This window comes from Medicago truncatula, chromosome 4 (genome assembly GCF_003473485.1).
Source record: "Medicago truncatula cultivar Jemalong A17 chromosome 4, MtrunA17r5.0-ANR, whole genome shotgun sequence".
In the NCBI taxonomy this organism is placed as follows: domain Eukaryota; kingdom Viridiplantae; phylum Streptophyta; class Magnoliopsida; order Fabales; family Fabaceae; genus Medicago; species Medicago truncatula.
Genome location: NC_053045.1, coordinates 36,820,092 through 36,837,036, shown reverse-complemented (window position 1 = coordinate 36,837,036; position 16,945 = coordinate 36,820,092). Strand labels below are relative to the sequence as shown.

General features: G+C 34.8%; 2 protein-coding genes across 3 annotated transcripts; both read left to right on the top strand.

The window, feature by feature from the left end:
* The first annotated feature begins 1,130 nt into the window (after window positions 1–1,130).
* On the top strand, window positions 1,131–10,905 carry LOC25492849 (uncharacterized). Of its 2 annotated transcripts, none has more exons than XM_013601108.3 (11): window positions 1,131–1,244; window positions 1,332–1,576; window positions 2,083–3,691; window positions 3,929–5,305; window positions 5,507–5,874; window positions 6,441–8,200; window positions 8,727–9,168; window positions 9,357–9,522; window positions 9,848–9,951; window positions 10,187–10,278; window positions 10,360–10,905. In XM_013601108.3, exons 2-11 carry the CDS (start codon window positions 1,374–1,376, stop codon window positions 10,434–10,436), a joined length of 6,198 nt encoding a protein of 2,065 aa, XP_013456562.1. In that variant the 5' UTR covers window positions 1,131–1,244; window positions 1,332–1,373; the 3' UTR covers window positions 10,437–10,905. The 2 variants fall into 2 exon arrangements, with proteins under 2 accessions (XP_013456562.1, XP_024638598.1); XM_024782830.2 differs by having other exon boundaries at window positions 1,140–1,244; window positions 1,335–1,576.
* A 3,848-nt stretch (window positions 10,906–14,753) lies between these two features.
* Window positions 14,754–15,583, top strand: LOC25492847 (uncharacterized). The gene has a single exon (XM_013601106.3). The coding sequence runs from the start codon at window positions 14,936–14,938 to the stop codon at window positions 15,323–15,325; it is 390 nt and encodes a 129-aa protein (XP_013456560.1). The 5' UTR covers window positions 14,754–14,935; the 3' UTR covers window positions 15,326–15,583.
* The last annotated feature ends 1,362 nt before the right edge of the window (window positions 15,584–16,945 follow it).

Here is a 16,945-nt window from a genome sequence, read left to right as displayed (position 1 = left end):
AGCCAAGCACAACATTCTTTAAAAATGTCATCGCTACAAAGACTCCAAAAATGTTGATAAAAACCCAGATTATACCCATCGGGACCATGGCATTTATCCGGGTGCATAGAAAACATTGCGATTCGAAATTCCTCTTTGGTGAAAAGGGTCGTAAGACACACTAATTATGTTGTTGTTATTACTATTCAATAAGCGATTTGGACCCATTTAACAAGTGGTTCGAGAGTAGGGAGACAAAGAAAATCCAATTGCAAGAGGAGAACACATGTTATGTCTCCAATGAAGATTAATCACCACTAAAAACCCTGTATCTATATCATAGTAAAAAAAAGTGTTAAGTTATTTTTTATTTTTTAAAGTGAGAAGTCTGATGCACCAAAATCTAGTAAGGTATATCTCTCGGAACTTTTAACTATTATGTTTATCCCTTAAACATGTGGAATATTTTCAGGCACCACATTTTCATGATTTTTTTTTTTAGAAAAACAAAACGATATTCATTCATTCAAATTGATATAATACATCGGAATCAACATCGCTAAAAACGTAAAGGATGAATCTGCGAACAAACTCACAGCTGCCAAGTTAATAGCATATAAGGGCAAAATACCTACAAAAAATATGATGAAATCTAAATCACCAGAAAACCATGCTTCCGGATCTGAAACGTTGGCGTCCAAATCATCAATTGAATATGTGATTGACTGAAGCTGATCTTTCAATATGAAACAAACGAACACCGCAACTAGACGCGGAATCAAACAACGCCGCACAAGACAACGAACAACACAACGCCGCACTTAGACGATGAAATCACAAAAAAACACAAGAAAACACTTGATATATGTGAAAATCACTCTTAATATATGTGGAAATCACTTATTTGGATTGAAAGGAAAGAGAAAAAGGATACAGATGGGTGATTATAGGTCAAAAAATACATAAAAACCCCTCCTCGCAGAGTGAAAGTGAAAGAAAACTTAGAGAGAAGTTTGAGTTTCTGTCCCTAAAAAATTACTACAAAGTGTGATTACAAATATAAAAAAAAAAAAAAATTAAGAAAAAAGTCTAAATATATTTTCATTAATTACTTTAGTGCCCATATATATTAATTAATTTGATTTTGTGGGTTCTTTCCCACAGCAAAAACCCTTTGACCTATATCATTCGCGCTCCGTGGTTCAGCTTCTCTGTGTTCAGCTCGCCGCTATTCTCTTCCTGAGCCCGTATTCTTTGCGCTTCAGGTTAGTTCATTACTTTCCCCTAATCAACCTTATACATAGCTTATTCTACTGATAAGAGCTTAAACCCTTAACGTTTCGATTGTGCAGTAGGGTTTATCATAATACACATTATTCAATTGAAACTCTACAATGGTCGATTTGGAAGCAAATCAAAACAAGCAGAATCGCAAGCGAAAACAGAAAATCCATGACCAACCCCAAAAACCTTCCAAATTGCATCGTTCTGAGTCTGCTCAGAAGCCTCAGGATCAGCAACCTGCAAAATCTTCCACTCCATGGAACAATCTTCAGTTGATACTCTGCATCCAAGACAAAAACCTTGATCTTAACAGGTTATTTTCCTGTTTTTTTTCATCCATATTAGTTAATGACTCTGTTTCCTAAAAAATACGGGATAGCTGATAAGCTAGCAGACGAATTTCTAACTGATAATTGATAAGCTAGCTTTTAGCTTATATCGGATAAGATAGTTGATTGAATTTGCAGTGTTTAACAGAATTAGTTGTGGAACTAGCTTATAAATATGTAATGACAAAAAAAGATATATTTAGTTAGTATTTAATTTTAAAAAATTAAGATTAAATAGGTAAACTTGAGAAAAAAATGATAAGCTATAAGCTAGTAAAAATAAGTTATAAGTTCGCAAGAAAATGACGGTTATGAGATGGGACTTGTGTAGTCATATGAGCATATAAGCTAGGTTATTGTGCTTGCCAATCATACCTTATATCTTGTAATATGCGACAAGTTTTCAAGTAATTGAATCCTGTCAACAGTGTGTGTTAATGATTTTGGAGAAAAATTAACTTGTTCTTTACTGCTTTTTGTGTTAATGCAGTAAGCTTAATCAAGCATTCAATTTTGTGCGTTCGAGAGTGGACGATGGTGCTCACATTGATCAGAATTGTGAAACTATAAAACTACCAAGACTACTAGGTTATCTTAATGATTGGATCTTGACAGTTTTGTTCCCTCCAAATGGGAAGAAAGACTGGGGTGAAGGAAAAACGCCCCAGCTTGACGGAGTCGAGGCATATATGGATCTTCGTTGTTGGGAGATTTTCAAGTTCTGCTTGGATGAGTCTTTGAAGTGTCGCGTCTCTTTGAATATGTCGCGGAATCTTCTACAGACTGTTCAATTTGTTGTCAGAAATATTATGTTGCTGCTAGATGCCTTCTCTACCAGTTCAGGAGAGCATTTTAAATCTGATGAAACGTTTAAATTATACGAGACCGCTCTTGATTGTGTTTCGTTGGTGTTCTCCTCCCATGGTGGGTTGTCAAATGAAAATTTGGATTTATGGGTTGAAACGACTGGGGCAGCGCTTGGGCTCGTCCAAAAAGTGTATGACAAGAACCTTGACGGAAGTTGTGTGGGTGCTTGTGCATTACGCCTTTTGTGGTTGGTGCTTCAGCCCTTCTCCAAGTTTTTGAGGGTCCATCCAGCTAGGAAAGGATTTGAAAGTTTTGTGGTTAAACTTCTTGAGCCATTGCTGCATTTGTCAGGTGAGTTGCATCGTCGGGTTAGTGGAAGTGATCCTATTTGGACAGGGAGATTAGTGAAGGTGATAGAAGAAGTTCTTTCTCATGGACTTTTTCATCCAGTTCATATTGATGAATTTTTAAGCTTACATGTTTCAGAAAAGTATGTAGCTTCATGTGATGATAAACCAAAAGATTCTAAAGCAACTATTAAGAGTTATCATAGACATTTGTTTGATGCGCTGAACGAAATTATATCCAGAAAGAAAGCTATAGCAATGGGTAGCTTAGGTTTGATATTTCGCTTGTATGCTGATTCCGCAAGAAAGTTCAAGGGAACTTTAGTTGTGTATGAAGGGAGCAATACAACAGAGAAAATAAATGATTTAAAGCAACCAGTGCCAGGAGGAACTAGTAGCTCCAATAATACTTCTGTCGATATTCAAAAATCCCTTTTTAATTTTTTGGTACTGATTATGGAGCCTCTTTTGCTTGAAATGAATGCATGTATCCAAGCTAAAATAGATGCCAAGCTCCTTTTTTCTGACCTTTGTGGTATACTGAAGTCTATTGGTAATTTGCTTGCTAGTTTTATGCAAGAGAAAGTATATGTGAAAACAGAGGACACATCTGGAGGAGCTTGTCTTAATTTCTTGAAGAAAATATTTAATACATTGATAGCTAGTTCCACTGGTATACTCTGCTTGTCCAACTATGATACAGCTATCATGATGGAGATGGAAACATTTATTTTATCAGCTAACGAGGCGTTAGTTGCAATGGGCTATCTTTTGGAAATTGAGTATGAAGTTATTGGAGAAGATTTGGTGAATTTATGGCTTATTTTGTTATCATACTCTGCCATCAACTGTAATATAGCAAATGCTTTTGATCAAAGCTCATTATCTTCAACTATTCCTGCATTGGGGTGCCAAATAGTTAATCTGTACAGTCAACTTCGTCAGGTTTGTATCCAAACTCTGATTACTATAGCAACTTATGTTTTAGAGGTTTGCATAGGTTTGTCTTTCTTGTGGTTTCATTACTATACTGTGTGTCAGACTGTCAGTAACTCATACTAATTCTAGGTATGATCGTTTGGCAGAGGGAAGGGAAATGATGGTCAGGGAAAGTCTTGCTGAAATTTTCTATATTCATGGTTTTATTAAGCTAACACCACATTTTTTCTGTTAATGATGTAGGTACAAATTGCCATTTTAGCATTGTGCAAAGCGCTAAGGCTCATGATGACTTGTGATGGTGATGCTGAAGAAAGTTCTTCTAAGTTATTGACATTTCTGTCTAATGATATTTATTCCGAATCAGTTGAAAGGCTGTTATCTTCACATAAGTTCATCCACACCATCTATAAAGCCATGGAATATATTCCAGAAGGGCAAGTGAGTGGGTTTATTAGACAGATAACAGATGATATATCTGAAACTCTTAGGTGGATGAAAGACTGCTCTCCATTGGTTGATGGAAACAAATGGCGAAAGATTAATCTGCAGGCAGAACTCTTGGGTAGAGGGCTCTCCAGACTGTATTCTTTAGTGCTTGATTCAGCCACTATAACTGAAGGCAATAGCAATCTTGTCGGAGTTGCTGTTAAAGAACTTATTTCATTATTGCGTCCCTACTTGAGTAATCTAGTTCTACAACAACCAGATACTATATGCCCAGATACTATTTGCCTAGATACTATTTGCAAGTTTTTTACGCCTATTATAGGAGAAACTGTTGATCGGGCTGTTGGAAAGGGCAAGGTTTTGAAGAAATTTGGTAGGTCCAGTCAATGGATCTTTGTTTTCTTTTTGCAGTTGTTTGTGTCCAGCCGAAGCTTGCTTAGGCAAGCAATCAGCCTTATGCCTCCTAGCTTGTCAAAAAAAATGTCTGTCGAGATGGGGGATTACTCAGCATATTCTGCCTTTGAGTTGATGGAGAGGGCTGATGATACTGACAGTGGTTTCTTCTCGTGGATTTCCCAACCTTCTGCTTCCCTCCTTTTTGTTATGAAATTAATTTCAAAATTCTATCTAAAGTATGGCTCCGATGATTCTTCTCCTTTGGTTTATATATTTCAGTCTATGGCTCTTCAGAGGCTTGTTGACTTGGATAGACGCATTATATTGTTGACGTATTTGCAAAAGAAGCATTACAAATCACGAATCAAGGCCCTGAAGGAAGAGGCTGCTGGACTTGCTAGTTTTATTATGGAAAACTTAGCATGTGTGTACCAATCCCCAGTCTTTGTTTCTGATGATGTAAGGTGCGAAGATTTAGTTTCTTTGGCTCCTCAAATCAACAAATGGAATCAAGGAATTTATATTGCTAACAAAAATTCGTTGCCGATAGCCATTTGGTCAAATCTCTGCAAAAACATTGATATTTGGGGAAAACATGGTTCCAAGAAGCAGTTGAAAGAATTCTTCTCACATTTACTTTGTGTTTCCCTTCATCGTGTATCAAGCAGTTTTCCAGAGCCAGACATTCTAGATGACTGTATGCTGCTCAAGAGAGTCACTTTACCGCATATATCATCAGACCTTCTAAGTGATTCAATTTTGTTTGAACAAAAGGTGAGATGCGTTGGTTATGCATTTCTTTTTTATCAAATACTCATGAATAATCCAGTAAAGAATTACATATTAATCTTTTCCAGTGTTTATTACCGTCAGTTCTGTAAACTTCAATTTGTTTGTTGTTTGATGCTTTTATGCAATACTTTGAGTAAGAAAACAACTTTATCTATATGTATTCATTAGATTGTGTTGTTTTAGTTTGCCCACAGGAATCTTGCCAAAATCTTTTGCAGTGCTTTAGAGGAATCCGTGTTACCATTGTTTAGAAACATTGCATGTACTGCAGTCGAGCTTCAATCAGAACCTAACTGGGTTGAGTTCTTAAGTGCCCTCGACAACTCAGCACTTGTCGAAAATAAAGAGGTTCCAGTTAACTGTTCTGCAATTCAAAAACCAGTCGCTCATTCATGTGACGATACAGATGTCAGCAGCAGAGAAAATTCCTCCCCTCTTACTGTCAAGAGTTTTACAGATTGCCACCAGTTGCTTAATCTCCTATCTTTGATGTCAGATGTAAATGCAAGATCTTTTTCAGATATTGTGTCTTGTATTTTCAACCTTGAAAGGTACAATCATCTCTGTGTTAGATACTACCTTATTGTCTTTTATGTGTGTAAATAAAAGAACAAATTATATTACAAAGGATAAATTTTGTAATTAGTGCCTAGGATAAGATTGCTCCAAAAACACAGAAATTAATTAAAAGAGAGCAATTAATTAAAAGAGAGCGTGAATTAAAGGGGTAAAAAATGCAAAAATGCCACAACAGAACTTGGTTATTAAAAGAGAGCGTGAATTAAAGGGATAAAAGAGAGCAATTAATTAAAAGAATGCTGATATTGTGAAAGAGAACTTGCATGCCAGAAACACAATCAAATGCCATAATTTGATCAGTTGCTTATATGCACTTCAAATTAATTTGATGAAAATGCAAAAGCATCTTTATTTGCAAAGAGATTTTCAATTCTGTTTATTATACACTCCTTGCTGATGAGAAGGAAAACCAAATAGTTGTGAACCTTTGATAAAGATGTCTTAGACACATTTAGCTGTTTGTGCCAATGATTTCTTTGGAACATAATTTGTGAAAGACATGATTAATTCTCAATTTCTGTCTGCATAATTTTTGCAGGCTTCTTGTAAATGCCTTGGTATATTTTCAGAGCACAATGTACCGGGACTATTATTGTGAATATTTGAGGTTGTTTGTCTCTTGCCGGAAGGCCTTAAGGTATATATTAGCGGAATTTATTGAGAAGACAGACACCATTCAATCCTCGCCAGACTCGGTTATTTTTGGAAGTTCATTTCCTGTTTTGTGGCTTTCGAAGTCATTATCTGTGATTGTTGGAATTCAAGAGGTATTCTCAGCAGAAAATATTTCATTTAAATCTCTAATGTTTTCTTTAATGGATCACACGTCATATGCCTTGTTGTGCATTGGTAAACATCAAATTATCCATGCTTTTTCTTTTGATAACGAAGCTGAGATGCCTTGTGAAGAGATCTCTGATCACAAAATTAGCCATGCAGAGAATCATTTGCTTTCACCTTCTGAGTATGTAGATTCTTCCAAGCTTGAGGCATTGAAGTGTTTAACCTTAATGGCTGACAATTTAAAAGAGCATATGCAAAACTTGCCTGTTTCTCAAAAGGGTGTACGTTGCCATGTCAACGTGGGACGCAGTCTTTCGTACGAAAACATTAATAGATTGTCTTCTGCAGTTTCGTGCTTTAGTGGAGTCTTGTGGGGCCTAACATCTTCACTGGGTCAAACAGATGCTAAAGATAGTGGTCATAAAGAAAAAGTGTTGATGTGGAAACGTGAGCATGGCTCTGAACTAAATAGCTGTATATTTTCTTTTGTCGAAGTTGTTGATTTCTTCATAAACAAATTGCTCAATGAGAATAATCAACTCTCCGAAAGTTTACATGATACCCAGAATTTTGAGAAGCCAATCTTAAACTTATCTCTGTCTGGTACAAATAATTTGTCACCTGAATGCTCAGTTTCTAAGGCTAATAGCTCAGCTGGAACACAAAAAGAATCTAAAAGGGAATCTACTTGCTCCACTTCATCAGCAATTGATATTGTCTCCAAAATTGGCAGTGATGTTGAAAGTATGTCAAATCCAGAAAATGTAAACTTCGTTGCTAGTCTTTTGGCTACGGATGATTCCCCGGTGCCATTGGGTTTGAATAAACCTTTGTTACAAAGCTTGGTAAAAGGTGATAATCCTGAAGTAGCTATTTTACTAAGACAACTGTTAATAGCTTCTGCGTCTCTCTTGAGGCTAAATTTGCTGTCGGATGATTCGCCGTTGACTTCAAGTTTTGTGCCTGCTTTTATTGAAATCTCACAAGTCTTGTTATTAGAATTTACAGAGATGGTTGGAGTCCCACAACAATCTGCTTTTCTTTTGTTAGATGGTGTTCTCAGCTATTTGAGAGAATTAGCAAGTTATTTTCCTTCCACTGATCCTACCTCATCGAATAAAGTTTATACAAAATTAGTACAAATTCACATGAGGGCAATAGGCAAGTCTATATTGTTGCAAGGAAAAAGGGCAACACTAACCTTGCATGAAAGACAGTCAAGTACAAAGACACTACATAAAGGATCATTTGAAGCTTGTTCTTCTAATGAAACATATGACTTTTGCTTGAACGAATTGAAAACTAGGCTGCGGGTGTCGTTCAAAGCATATATAGAGAGGCAGTCAGAGTTGCATCTTTTGTCTATGATACAGGCCATTGAGAGAGCCCTAGTTGGGGTACAAGAAGGATGTGCTGTAATCTATGACATAAAAACAAGTAAAGATGGGGGTGAAATTTCGACGCTTGTGGCAGCTGGCATTGATTGCTTGGACATGATTATTGAATTTGTTTCAGGTATTAAGAACATCTGCTGAGGGCACATATTATGGCTATTTTGAAAATAAAATTTTCATTTCATTGTTTAATTAATGTTTGCAAACTACTTCCCTTTAATATCCTTTTAGTCATTATTAATGTTTGCAACCTACATCCCTTTAATATTCTTTTAGTCATTGTTAAAGTTAGTAAAATAGTACTAAGGAATATTATTTATTATAGTTTCTGTTCTCTAAAATAAAGCAGTCATCAGGACTCGGTTCATTCACTTATTCATTGTTTTGTTAATTTACCCTAAATGCTCACTCATATGTTATCTATAACATTGTCTGTAGTTTTCACATTATGAATTACGATAACCACATTCCCTATTCATAATCCGTGGTTGAAACACTTGGATTATCAGATTGACATTGATTACATTTTATTGATTACTGCTGTTCTATGTTCTATCAATATATTGCATGCTTGATCAGTACAAAATAGGGAGAGGGAAAATGCATATCTATTTTTGTTATTTTATGACATTTTTCCCCCTTTTAAGGTCGGAAAAGCTTGAAGCTGATCAAAAGCCACAGTCAGAGCTTAGTATCTGCTATTTTCAGCATTATTGTGCATTTACAGAGCCCACATATATTTAATGGTAACTTGAGATGTAGAACTGTTGCGGGTACTCCCGATCCAGGGTCAGCCATTCTCATGTGTATTGAAGTGCTAGCGACAGTCTCAAGGAAGCATACTCTATTCTCAATGGATGTGGGGCATGTGGGACACATGTTACATATCCCTGCAGCACTCTTTCAAAATTTCGATCAGCATAGAATTTCTAAAGCTTCTGGTCCATCAGATTCATTCATGGTCTCAGAAGAGCAAAATTATGATCCAGCAGAGGGAGTGAATATCAGTCATGTAGATCACCAATTCACAGTTAACCTATTTGTTGCATGTTGTCAACTATTGTGTACCATTATAAGGCATCGCCCAAGGTATGTTTGATTTTTGTACCTTTTGGGTCACTGTGCCCAAGTACAACTTCACGTATTAAATGGGTAGAGATAGCAAATATGTGATGATATTGTTATTTGATGTACTTAATAGCATCTTTGTGTAAGCTGGCTTATTATTGTAATCCCAACATTTAGATGATACTCTGCTTGTTTTATAATCTTTCCAGTGAGTGCAAGCAATGTGTTGCCCATCTTGAAGCTTCTGTTACTGTTCTTCTTAATTGCTTGGAGACTGTTTTAGAAAAGAAATCCATTGTGAATGAAGGTTGCTTTTCTTGGGAAGTAGACGAGGGAGTGAAATGTGCTTGTTTTCTTCGAAGAATTTATGAAGAGGTATGTACATCCATGTATATGCCTTTTGAGCAGTGAACACAAATGCATTATTAACATTTTGTGCAATGCATGTTAGTAATTTTCCTCATGCAAAATACTCTCCCTGTCCTGCCTTTTCAAAGCCAAAGTTTATGTTATGCATGAATTGCTTGTACACTCTTGCTATACATCAATAGAAAGCTAGTTAATTTTCTAAGCCTTAAGAAAAGCACCAAAAAAGATCAGCCTTTATTTAACAAATCATTTATTTGTTTCTTATTTTTGATAGCTTATTCTTTTTGTGTTCCTTTTGCTTACCCAGTTTGTTTCTATGATCATGATGCAGATAAAACAGCAAAAGGATATATTTGGTCGGCAATGTTGTCTGTTTTTATCGAACTACATATCGGTATATTCAGGATATGGTCCCAAAAGAAGTGGTATTAGAAGGTTGTATATTACTTTCCTTGTTTATTCGTTTCTTTTTTCTGGTTGCATGTTTACACTTTTCAAATGCACAGATACTTTTAAATTTTTTCTTTTGCCCATATTTTGAAATGAATAACAATGAAAAATTATAAATACAGATGAAAATTGGTAGGCTGAGTGAGGCTGACTTCTTTAGGAAAGTTTAGCCAAATAAACATTAGCAAATACTAATAATTATTTGCATTATTATTTGCAGAGAAATAGATGAAGCTTTAAGACCGGGTGTCTATGCTTTGATAGATGCTTGCTCAGTTGATGATCTTCAATATCTTCATACTGTTTTTGGAGGTAAGCAATCTTGACAAGAACAAATTCTAGCGAAGTACTTAAAGGAAGAATCTAATTTCGATTTTTTCCTTCATTTTGTAGAGGGACCTTGCAGAAATACCTTGGCAACTCTTCAACATGATTACAAACTCAATTTCAAATATGAAGGAAAAGTGTGACCTTGAAATTCTGTTGATGGTAAATTTTTGTGCCCTCTCATTTTATTACGACACAGAATGGTTTCCGCTGAGATTGATAACTTAATGTTTCAACTCATATTCATGGAATGCCTCCATTGTTTTCATGGGGAACGTCTTGTATGTTGTAACAAAACTATATCAGCAACACCCAGGGTGACCATTTTACCAAATCCCTGTCTATTTGGTTAAGGAAGACACATTAGAGTGAGGAATTTACTAGCGCCATTGACATCACTAGGTTCAGCTATAGTTAGTTCAATGCTATCTTAGATGCTTATTTAACTGATTTTTGTATTTTTTTTCAATTGTAGTTTGAAAATAGCTTCAACTAAATTGCCTTAGCTTTATTTTTGTTGACTAATTTGAAGTTTTTTGACAAAGTGGTACTTTTGTACGATCATTTCAGTGACAACATTAGCAGTTCAAATGTGCAGAAATTCGTTTACTTTGGCTGGTGTTGTGTTATTTGTTGCCAGCAGGCAATGAGGTGTATCGATAGCCAATTTCTTGTAGGTCATATATTTCCAAATATGATTAAAATTAAGATTTAGGGGATGTATTGGATTGAGATTTTAAAGGATTTTAAAAGACTTTTTTATAATAAAAAAGTCTAGTGGTATTCAATCAAAACTTTTATGAAATGAAAATAAATCTTGTGGTATTCAATTAAGACAATCATGACTTTTTGTTCAGGGCCATGAAATCCGTCGGTATTCAATTGAGATTTCTCTTGACTTATTAATTGTCCATTGGTATTCAAAAATCTATAGATTTTGATGGATTTTTGGATTGGATGGATTTTGTAAGACTTTTTAGTGAAAAATATAAATACTACTCTCATCAAACAATCTCACACAAACCCTTGAGATTTTGTCATTCTATTTCAATACTTTTTGTGCAATCATTTTCTTCATGTCATTTCTTCTTCTTCTACATCAAATTCTTCAAAAGTCTTGCCATTTTTTTCTTTCCGAGTCTTGTTTAACTGATAATTCTTTTTCGTCCAATTTGTTGTTTTCTTGGATCAGCTTCTTTTTTTTTTTTTGACAAGATCAACTTCTTTTTCTTGTGTCAGATTTGGTTAATTTTAACAACGATCCGTTTTTTTTTTTTTTTAAGGAAACAATACATTTTTTTTTGTTACGATTTGTTGTTATATTGATTAATTAGGGGGCATCAGTATTTTTCTTAACAAGTAGGGAGCATTAGGATTGTTCTCGTGAAATAAATGGTTCCTTATATTTATTAGAGATCAAATGAGAGATTCACAACAAGAAAGGGGAAAAACAAAGATAGGTATATAACTTGAACCTGGATAAAACTATGGAGTTGTTGCACGTCTTGATGCTATGTATAGGGTTTACGTGATGGTAATGAGTCATTTGAAATTCTAAAAGTCTGAATTATAAATCCAATAAAATCCATTGAAATCTTCAAGATCTGTGTTATAAATCCCATAAAATCCTTTGGTATAAATATTGAGTGTAAAAATTTCAAATAAGTCTTTTAAAATCTTAAAAGATTTTTTTCATCAAAATAGTCTTTTAAAATCTCAATCCAATACACCCCCTTAATATCCAGACTTATCTTCTTCTTTGATAAAATATCCAAGCTTATCTTAATCCCTACTGTTTTGTGAATGGGAATAGGCCCCAACGTTTGAATTATTTTTCTTCGTTTTCCTAATATAAAGTGATACAAGACAATTAGAGTGTGTTTGGATGGGGAAATGTTTTGAGGGAATATAATGTTTTGAGGGAATTCAACTACTTTGAGTTGAATTCAAACAATAGAATTCACCTTAAAGTAGTTGAATTCCCTCGAAACATTACATTCCCTCAAAACATTCCTCCATCCAAACACTTTCTTAGACTTCTATTCTCAGGTAAAAGCCAATTCTATGAGTCACAGGATAAATAATGAGTTGGGAATGTAAATTGACCTTTTGATTAACAATTAGACTTCTATAGGTAAAAGCCAGTTCCACGAGTCACAGGATAAATGAGTTGGTAATGTGAATTGACCTTTTGGTTAATAATTCATTCTAGAAAAGGAGTCTTTCAATAGCACACTTCATTCCTAACTCCTGCTCAATAAATATTGGTGCTGTATAAGAACGGTTAATACTTGAGCAAATTGAAAATCATAATATTAAGATCCAAACGCTGCCTTATAAATGCTTCAATTGACCCCACAACTATGTATATGCGATGATAATATCTTCTTTCTCACGGAATGTGATTGCCTAACTAAAAAGATAATATTAATTGAGCAACTACCAAAAAGTTGTGTGGAGGACAATAATGTTATGTTTGATAATTGTTCTTATTGAGATTCCACCTTTTTTTCATAAAATTCCATGTTGATATGGTTGGAGCAATTCCCTTGTCTTCATTGTATTCTCCGACTTTATCATTGTGAATCCCTTCAATAAACTCTTCCCACTTTCTTAGGCCTTCCTTTCTAATCACTTGATGGGTTACTACTATTGTAAACCCAGGGCTAATGATACTCATACTTCCAATGTTGTTCTGTTCTTGGCTGTGGCATTGATTCTTCTGGTTATACCAAAGCTCTTCTCAAGTGAACCAGAGGAAGAAGTTGAAGTAGAGAGTGGTTCCTCACCTTTTGTACTACCAATACTCGTATTATTGATGGTGCTTTTGGTATCATGGTTGGGAAGCTCAAGTAAAAGGGTTTGTGCCAAGCCACGATACTGTTACTGCACGCATGCCTGCTACTGTTATCGGTAGGTAGTGTGTCCAAGAGCTTGGTGGTGGTGGTGGTGTTTGATGATGAACGGTATTGTGTTGTTTGTCACCCATCATCATCTCAGGCTAGTAAATAAGATATTGCATAGGAATATTGGATGAGCTTCTTGCATTGCTTCATATGATAATTAAAAAGAATGTTCAATGTTTGTAATGAATCAACAAATAGCATTTGTAAGTCTGTAATGAACATGGGATGAGCTTTTTGGATTTCAACATAAAAAGTTTCTTATTTATCAGTGTACTCTTTTTTTTGTCAGGTTACATTATAATATAATTTAAGCATGTTATGTAGTAGTATATGGTTGTGTTTTCTTGCTTGCTTTAGCATTTCTGAAATGAGGACTCTGCAGTTTAAATGTAAAAAAGAAATCATGTAAATTGTGATGCTTCCACGTAGATTAGAGTTGGAATGAATGAAGGTCTTCTCTTTCTTTATGGTTGCGTATTTATTTATTTATTTTAAATGGAGGAATCTTGAGCAAAACGGTTCATAATTAATAATTTCTTGAAGTTTTGACTTTTAGTGTTACACAAGTTACAACACAGAGGTTTTTCCGGGGGAATGCATTGATTCTTGTACTCCATGAGAGAAAGAGAAGGAGAGAGTGTGCAGAGGAGAGAAGGAAAGAGGAGAAACAAATATATTTTATCAGTAGGTATTGTAATGGCTCAATGAATAATCACCACCCAACATCTTAATGTGGCTGATTTGTCACACATTATCACAATTATTTATTTTTTATGATAGCTATGTGAATCAGTCCAACACGGTGTCGGCACTTAAGTGGTTTTACAATACTTGCAAAAGTTAAATTCTTGCAGTAGTGGTGGGAATGCATTTGGAGGAGTCACTTGAAAGAGACAGCCATATGCGTTAAAAATGCAGATAGTGTTGTGTTGTTGGTAATCACTTTTCCTTTTTTTCAAACGTTACTATAGTAGGTGTGTGTAAATGCAATCACTTGATTAGGAAGTCGGCAAAAGTGACATCAAGAAATATCAAACTTTTGATATTAACATGAAGCTCATACCATATAGAGTGGTATCAGTTCATACTAGGTAAAAAGTTCATGTCATTTAATTCAGTGGTTGAACTCAAGTGATCAAAGAACTTCAGCTAATGATATATTATTCAGAAGAACCCGAATTTAAATCTTAACTAAAACAGTTGTTAACTAAATTTACTTACTGTGCTCCTGATTACTAAAACCTCATCCCCTAGCCGAACTATGGTTATGACAAAAATAATCCATTGTATTTTTTAACCGTGTTTGTGTTGGCATTAGAGAAAAAAAGTATGCTCGTATATTACCCCTATGCTTTTATAATTTTTACTTCAAAACCTTTACTTTTGCCAATACTTATAATATGTAATTATTGGTAGTAACAAACTTGTTTACACAACTCTTGTTTGTATGGACAACCATATATTTTTTTTGGTTAGGGACAACCATATATTATTAAAGGTCATAATCAATAGTTAATTATAACTTGAAAAGATAAATAACATTATTTTGCTATGTAATGTCCTACAAAATCATTCACCCCTTTTAAGGAACGAAATCCTGTCACCTTTTTTTTGTACCTGCCAACACAACACTACCTTTGATTCTTTAACTTAGCATATATCAGTAACTTCCTCAGAAGGGTTTCTTTATAGCTTTACACTTCTAAATTCCAAAACTCAAAAAACCATAAAACTCAATGTCTTATAACAGAAACAATGGTTCCTCTGTTGTGGATGGATTCACTCTGAGTCCCCTACCATATCCTGTTCTGTTGATCTTAGCAGTGATCTTCATCTTCCTTGGTACTTCATGGTACTTTTCTTATGAAGATGTTGTTGAAACTGCTCAAGAACAATTTGGTTGGGTTCTATTTGCCTTACCAGTGGTGCTGATATTTATAGTTCGTTTGGTATCATCAATGGAAGATTCAGGTTGGTTTTCTGGTCCTTCTGTTTTGAACAGGCGCAGCACAACCTACCAAAGTCCATCTGAAGGGAGTTCTCCATGGGGTGTGGCTGCTTTGATTGTTGTGTTGTTGATTTTGGTGCAGTTTCAATCTTCTTTTCTAGAGGGCTGGTTTTATTGATTTGGAGTTCTTGTTTTATCTTTTTCTTTTTCTCTATAGGTTGGTTTGGTTTTAGCTGGTTTTTTTTTTTTTAGTTTTTTAATTGTACTTGATTATGAAGTATGAATATGTGATGCATATCATATGGTGTTGTTTGTAAATATTTAGATGAAGAAAGGAAGATACTGTATACTTCCTTCAAAATGATGGCAAAGATGTAACTGAGATTTTCATAACTTTTTATTAGAAAATAGATTTGCTATTTGCATAAATTTTTCATGTTTATTACTAGTAGTATGTTACAAGTAGGAGGAGGTGTCGACATCTGTTTGACGATGATTAATCTTCAAGAACATATTGGACCGTTTAAGTGGATTTGCTAAAGTGGATTCTCTCATTTCAATCAAATTTTCTATATACACAAAAGTCATGGTTGTTCAAAAGATTAAATAAAAAAAAATGATATCATGACGAAACAAACCAACCATTTCTTCCTTGCTTTAAGAAACTAATTGACCGTTTAAGACATGACCTGATACTCTACTGAAAAAAAGGACAAGAAACGCAACTATCATGAATATGCTTGTCCTTATGTGATGAAATCATGGAATTCATTGGTCTTCTTAAGGGCTTGGTTATTCTCAAAGGCGTTCTTGCTATTCTTATAAGAACAATATTTTTACACACGACATATTTAGAACAACTTATTAAAAATGTAATATAATGTATTTTGCAGTAAACATTCAAGATAGTAACATACAAAACAAAAAGAAAGAGAAAAACATGCTTTAAATAAATTTGTATTTAACGTAAGTCATTTTCATATATGAAGTTCAACTTGAGGGGTCATCACTATCAGCAAGGGTCAAAAGACTCAAAACCACTTAGAATGATATTGAGATTAATAAGAAAGCCACAGCAACAGCATTATAGCAGCATCAGCAACATGGCAAAGTTAGAGAGAGGCACCATATCTCGTTGTAACAACCCATACTTTGAACGTGTGAAGCTAAAGATGAATTTCGAAAAGTAGAACATGAAATGAAGAAAATTTATGAAACGGGATACAGCAAAAGGAACAAGTGAAGATTGATAGCTGTGAGATGTTACTAAATTTTGTAGGTGGTGTAGTGGGAGAACCACAACAAGCTAATAACAATGCCAAATATCACAAACAAATGAAGAGTTGGAGAAGGAGAAACAGTTTCCATGTTCTGCTCCGCGTATCCATGCTTCCATCCTGCATTCCTCTTCTTGGAAAAGAACCACGCCATGTTCCCCTCTTTCTTTTTCTCACTCAGTGAAACATGCAGAAACAGACTATGTCATGAGCATACTAGGAACAGCTTGTTCTTAAGGTTATATAAGTGCCTTTGAGATTCTTTTACTTCTGATATGAGGTTTGTTTTGGATTTTGGCATATATTCTTTGAGTGTAACTTATGTCCTGTCCACAAATTTTTCTCTGTACTAGAACTTGTTGCAAGTGTCGGGTATCAGTGTTTCTTTTCTTTTTTTGGACAAGTACAACAGAGATATCTTGATTGAGAAGAATGAGAGCAAAGAATTATCATTGGCCTTATTCAACACACTTCAAGGTTGAGAAAAGGAGAGGAAAAACCCTCATCAGTCAAGACCATCT

Bases quoted from the DNA above. Each gene is read 5' to 3' on its own strand.
- LOC25492849 (XM_013601108.3), top strand. From the start codon at position 1,374: ATGGTCGATTTGGAAGCAAATCAAAACAAGCAGAATCGCAAGCGAAAA. The intron at 5,306-5,506 runs GTGAGATGCGTT...GTGTTGTTTTAG, and splicing joins CAATTTTGTTTGAACAAAAG to TTTGCCCACAGGAATCTTGC. The intron at 9,523-9,847 runs GTATGTACATCC...ATCATGATGCAG, and splicing joins TTCGAAGAATTTATGAAGAG to ATAAAACAGCAAAAGGATAT.
- LOC25492847 (XM_013601106.3), top strand. From the start codon at position 14,936: ATGTCTTATAACAGAAACAATGGTTCCTCTGTTGTGGATGGATTCACT.